This window comes from Helianthus annuus, chromosome 11 (assembly GCF_002127325.2).
Source record: "Helianthus annuus cultivar XRQ/B chromosome 11, HanXRQr2.0-SUNRISE, whole genome shotgun sequence".
Lineage (NCBI taxonomy): Eukaryota > Viridiplantae > Streptophyta > Magnoliopsida > Asterales > Asteraceae > Helianthus > Helianthus annuus.
In genome coordinates this window covers 13,652,311-13,658,932 of record NC_035443.2, presented here as the reverse complement: position 1 = coordinate 13,658,932, position 6,622 = coordinate 13,652,311, and the positions used below count along the sequence as shown (strand labels likewise).

The following is a 6,622-nucleotide window of genomic DNA, read 5'->3' as shown; positions in this document are numbered from 1 at the left end:
AAGTTAGGAATTTGTATTATTTTGTCGTTGTCTATTCGGCTTTAGTTCTGTTTATGCTTCTAATTTCAAAAACCACAGGGACTATCCGTGTACTCTACTCTAATCTACAGAGTAAACCGAAATCTAGAAAGAGAAACTAGAGAAAGTAATGTGTATTATGTAATGATGAAAATTCAAGTACGGTACATGACATGGTATTTACTCTGTAAGTTAGGAATTTGTATTATTTTGTCGTTGTCTATTCGGATTTAGTTCTGTTTATGCTTCTTATTTGAAAAACCACAGGGACTATCCGTGTACTCTGCTCTAATCTACAGAGTAAACCGAAATCTAGAAAGAGAAACTAGAGAAAGTAATGTGTATTATGGATTAAGTCAACTATGTCAACAGTATGGACTAATTGCTATAAGAGACATGGTTATTGTGGTTAACTGCTATAATAGAAACTGTAATGTGAAATAATGTCTAACAAATTCTATTAATTTGGTTCCTTCACTCACTATGGGTTGTACAGTAGTTAATATTTGACAAATTGAGTATCTTATTCTTGACATTTCCGTCTAATAATGCACCAATATGTGAGCCGAAGAATAATTTAAATTTAAGGAGCTTACATACATTTGGGAGTTAGGACCTCTTTTAATTCTAGGTTACCACTTCATAGATTAGATTTTTTCAATGCAGTTGGTGGCACATGCATGAATTCCGGAGCATCGGTGATGGCAAAGTCTCTTTTTGTTATATGTTTATATTTTAATTTTATTGCTATGCATATCTCTATGCAGTGTCCACATACATTGTGGTTATCTTTTCTTTTACTGGAAGCTTTCTGAATTAAATGGTAAAAAGGGCAACTTGGGTCCTAAGATGACCAAGATGACATGCGTATGTTTACCAAGTATTTGTGTCCGTTGACTTATTGGTGTCTCATAATGTCGTAGGTAAAGATCTGAAGTTTGTAATATAATGCAATCGACTTTGCTTCATGAAATCTAATGAACACATAATACGTTAAGCTAATCTCATGATCTCACCTTTGCTCGATTTGCTAACAGGTTAGTTACTGTTAATCATGAATCTGCACTGTTTTCCATTAATTAGCACTTAAAAATGGATAGATTGATGTTTGACTTTTTCTTCTTGAATTATGGAACGAACAGGTACGGGAGGAAGTACCAAAGTAGTGAGGAAATGAAGCACAGGTACTTGATTTTCGCTGAAAGTTTGGAGACGATTAGATCGCACAACAAGCGGTTATCCTATACTCTTGGAGTCAACGGTGAGTTCTTTCAACTATGTAATTCTTTCTGCAAGTAGTAAGTTTGTTGCTTTAGTTAGAATTCATGTCCTGCACGGACAAGATAGTCTTGAACCCTAATTTTTCTTAACAAAAATATCTTATGGGTAAAACCGTAAAGAAATCACAAACTGATGTTGCCGCCGCAACGCGCGGCACGGGTAACAACCTAGTTATTATTAAACTAAAAACAGAATTAGAATTATTAGAATTATATAAAATTAGAATTAAGAGATGAACAAATAGTATCGGGTATAGGTACCGGTCTTAAATTTACCAAACCGGTGTATTTTCGGTACCGGTTCTGCACAGGTATTCACCGGTTCTTACCCTCAAATACCGGTGCCGTACCAGTACCGTCCGGTACCGAACCGTACCATACTAGGTATATTCGGTACCGGTACCCACTTATGGGGATTTCGGTAACGGTATTTTCGGTACCGGTTGGTACCGAGCTCACAAATCCTGTAGCAACGCAGCAATGCAAGTAATTGCACCGTTTAGATTACTTTTCATACACACAGTAAGTAAACTGTTTTTCGTTTGAATGAGGTTTTATATACACAACAACTTATTTTGCTTTCTTTTTTGTTTTCTTCTGTAATGAATGAATTGTATCATGTAAAATTAACTTGGATATTTAGAATATTGATGAGCAAATCGTATCAAATCCTGTAAACGAACCGGTATCGTATCAGTACCAAATCATTTTCAGTACCAATTTGGTATCCACCTTTTGGCGTTTTCAGAATTGTTACTTTAGGTTTGACACCGGTCTAGCACCATACCTGTATTTATTGATTTTTACCTTCAAATACCATACCGTATTGTACCGAGCATTTTCGGTGCCGGTACCTAATTTCGATAATTTTCCAGATCGGTACTTTCGCTGCCGTTACCGGTACCGAGCTCATCCATATTTTAACGTGTTAGCACCGTAATAACTGAACTGAAAACAACCGAATTTCCAACGTGTAGGACGTGTGGGTCATATTATTATATATTAGGTTATTTAAAATCGTTTTTTATGACGGAGTGACTATTCTTACCACGTCATTTTATTTATGTTTTGATATTCGGTATCTGTTTTCCGTTGCTTACACGCCTTTTGTAGTCATTGGGTCCCGCCGCAACGCGCGGGTGAAAAGTAACTAGTTGTTATGAAGAGTGATCTAATATCTTATAATTTAAGAGTTTTTATTTATTTTTACATATATTTTCAAGCATTTATTTATTTTTATTGAATATTTTATTCATCATTCAATTTAATATTTTTCTAATAACTTGCTTCATTAATTTTTCAAAAATTTAAATCCGCAACTATACTTTTTTTTTTCCAACATTGCGATATAAGTTTTATTGAAAATGGATACCATGCCATTCTTGTATCAAATCAAATCACAACCTTCGATGAATTGTAGCTTGTTATGATGCACTTATTTACTTTTTAAAATATTTATTCATCATTTATTTTGAATTTTTTTTTCTAATAACTTGCATTTTGTGTTTATTTTTTTCAAAGTGACGATAAAAAAATTATTGCTAACGGTCATTTTGCCATTAACATACCAAACCGAACCAAAACGACTGAACAATATTTGTAACGATCCGATATTTATTTTTAATGTTTTTTTACTTTCATTAAACTGGCACCATATCGTTATCATAACGTAACAAACCAAGCCGAGCAACATCGGTACTGAACCTGTACTCATTTTTATGGTTTCTGTCGGATAACGGATATCATGCCGCTACAGTATTGAATCGAGCTGAAACTAGACGTACATAATCGATTTCGGTACTGGTATTTATTTTTATTGTTTTTTTTTACAATAAGGATAAGCTGACACCATGTAGATATCTTACTATACCAAACAATATCGGTACGACATGTATTCATTTTTATGGTTTATGGTATCGATAAATGAAAATCGATATCGTTCAAACACCACCGATGTAGGTACATGTGTTTGTTTTTATCGTTCTCGGTCGATGTAAAATACGTGTTGCTTTCTATATGGAGTGCATGTATGGTATCAGTACTATAATATAACAAACCGAACCGACACAAATCCAATGTTCGCAACAATGACGTGCGATACAATAACCTAGCTTACATGATACAATACTTAAAAACTTCTTGGCTTCCTAGATCTCTCATCACCAAATACACTTGCTTTAAGATATTTTGTAGACCAAATATTACAACAATCTCACATCTAACATACATACATCACAAGGTTAAATATCATTATTACTAACATTTACACAACAATTAAAAAAGTTAATTATAATAAGAGTAAACTGCTAAAATCGTCCCTGAGGTTTGACTTAAAATGCTAGATCAGTCCAAAATCAACTTTTGTTGCTAAAACAGTCACTGAGCCCAAGTTCTGTTGCTAGATCAGTCCAATTAGTTAACTGAAGTTAGTTTTTAACTTTTATTTATTACACAAACAGTCCCTGTAGTTATAATTTACTAGTTTTAACTATGAGTTAATAGCCAAAATGGTCCCTGAGGTTTGCACCACCACCACCACCACCACCACACCGCCACCACCACCACCGCCGCCACCACAACACCGCCGCCACCACCACCACCACCACAGCACCGCCGCCACCACCACCACCATCATCTGGTCACCATCACCATCGCCACAGTGGGTTGCATGTTTGTTATTAAAATCTGGGAGTAACACTTTTTTTTCCAAAAATATTGAATTTCAATAACAAACATTAATCTAATAGATGGCGTTGGTGAGCTGGGTTGTTTTGTGTATGTGAAGGTGGAGAAGCTGGGTGTTGATATGGTGGTGTTGGGTAGTCATGGCTACGCTACGGTTTGATCAAGGTGGAGACGTGTACATACATGGGTTCGAAACCAAATATGTTCGCGGTCATGCATATCTCAAGCATGAAAATGAGATTAATTGTCTTTTCCTTACGTTACCCGTTTCCCCCTGTTTTACATTTTTTCACGTTGGGGTTTCCCAGTTGTTTTTTATAGTTGTTTAGCTTTGATTAATTGGGGCCTGGTAAAATCAACTATAGTCTTTGTACACCCACTGTTGCTTTGTACCCATTGTTACACCAGTTCAAAGATCTCACACTTTTTTGTATCGTCGTATGACACAACTGTTTTTATGTTTTACCTCATTTCTAGCATATCATTAACATGAACAACAACTCATAATTTTCTTTTAACTACTAACAACAGAAGGTGAATTATGTTTCAGCCCAAGTTAACAGTTTTGGATCATACATCAGTCTAATAAAGAAACTTAAGTAACAATGTGGATTATGATGCAACCCATATTCAACAGTTATCACACACAGGCGACGATTCAGTTTAGCACGCCGCAACGCGTGCAGCGATTCGGTTTAATGTGCCGTCCATTTTTTTTGAAACCACACAGGCGGTGGTGGCGGCGGTGTTGTGGTGGCGGTGGTGGTGGTGGCGGCGGTGTGGTGGTGGTGGTGGTGGTGGTGCAAACCTCAGGGACCATTTTGGCTATTAACTCATAGTTAAAACTAGTAAATTATAACTACAGGGACTGTTTGTGTAAAAAATAAAAGTTAAAAACTAACTTCAGTTAACTAATTGGACTGATCTAGCAACAGAACTTGGGCTCAGTGACTGTTTTAGCAACAAAAGTTGATTTTGGACTGATCTAGCATTTTGAGTCAAACCTCAGGGACGATTTTAGCAGTTTACTCTTATAATAAAATACAATGATTAAAAATGCACTTAAACTTTCCACATGTCAATGCCTGATTAAAAATATTATATAAAAATATATTAGCAACTGCCGATGCTGCCCGATCTGCCCATTATATATTAGCAACCGCCGATACTGCCCGATCTGCCCATATACGGACCGGAATTATACATCTGGTGATGACGTGGCATCATCATGTTACTCTGCAACCCTCCGTACATTCCACCACCGCTGACGTCACTATAACCGCTCGAATTCACACCGCCGCCACTCCCTCCGCCGCCCGCGGCGGCGCCACCACCGCCACCAGACGATCCATCCTTCTCACCGTGCCTCCCAACCGTCGTCTTCTCCCCTTCCATCTCTCTATACTTGGCTAAATACACCTTCAACGGCTCAACATACTCTTCAAACCCTAACGTCGTCATCGCCCATAGCAAATCGTCACCGTTGATCGTCTTCCGCTTCTCTCTCTGACACTTATCCGACGCTTCTCCGGTGATAAAACTAATAAACTCCGACACACACTCCTGCACCGTCTCTTTTGCGTCCTTCGAGATCTTCGCGTTCGCCGGTAACGCCTTTTTCATGATCCGGCTCACGTTAGCAATCGGCAGGAACCGGTCCTGTTCTCTCGCCGATAACTCGCCACTGCCAGCGTTCTGACCGCCGGATTCGTTGTCGGAATCCGCCATAGCTTCCGGAGGATTTGAACTACTGAACAGTTACGATCGGTGACCGAAGGATTTTGAAAAATTGGCGCGAATCGGTGGATCAACGGCGGAGATTAGGGTTGCCGGAGCGGTTGGAGGATGTAGTGTTGGAGAAGGTTTTGGATTGGGAGAAAGGTGTGTGGTGAATTGGTGATCGTTGGATTGGGGATAATAATGCATCGAGAGTGACACGTGGCGGAATGAGAGCTGTTTGTTTGATGATAAAGGGGAGATGATGTGGGGGGTGTGTGAGCCGTTGGATTGGAAGGGGTATGGACGGTTGGATGGTGATGTGGCTTTTTGGTCTTTGAAGTCGCACGAGAATCTTGAGTTAACCCCCAACTTTTGGAATTTGTCCCTTTGGAAAGTTATATGGTATTTATAGGTGTTAAATGCAATGAAAATGTAAATAATAATAACTATGATAGATAATAAGATAATAAGTTCAAACATTTAGGTCGAAACGAGGTTGTATGCATCTATATCACACGGGGATGATTTTCTCAGTGTCGGGTAACTGGATTAGCTCGAAACAAGGTTGTATGCATCTATTATCTATATCACATAGGATCGACATGATGTTGTGTTCTAGGTCATCCAAGCTTTCTTGGATGCCTTGTTATGTTGTAGCGTAGTTATTTGGTTTTATCATTAGGGCCCTATGCTTTAATGGGTTTATGACGATGATCCCGTTTATTAATGTGTTTATTATAAGGGTTCTGACCTTTTTATGTTGAAGTATAGGTAGTATTAATGTTATTATAAATAGTTGAATAAGATAATTTGTGTATTTGATGCGCCATTAAAACAATATTAACAGAATGTATAATAGATGAATAAAATCATTTGTGAATAAATGCACTGCTAAAACAATACTAACACAACAACAAACA

The 6,622-nt window shown here is 37.7% G+C and overlaps 1 protein-coding gene across 1 annotated transcript; it reads right to left on the bottom strand.

The window, feature by feature from the left end:
- Positions 1 to 4,974: 4,974 nt before the first annotated feature.
- On the bottom strand, positions 4,975 to 6,403 carry LOC118483886 (nuclear transcription factor Y subunit B-3-like). The gene has a single exon (XM_035979608.1). It carries the CDS (start codon positions 5,709 to 5,711, stop codon positions 5,136 to 5,138), a length of 576 nt encoding a protein of 191 aa, XP_035835501.1. The 5' UTR covers positions 5,712 to 6,403; the 3' UTR covers positions 4,975 to 5,135.
- Between the last annotated feature and the right edge of the window lie 219 nt (positions 6,404 to 6,622).

Excerpts from the sequence above, each read along its gene's own strand:
- LOC118483886 (XM_035979608.1), bottom strand. The coding sequence starts at position 5,711 with ATGGCGGATTCCGACAACGAATCCGGCGGTCAGAACGCTGGCAGTGGC.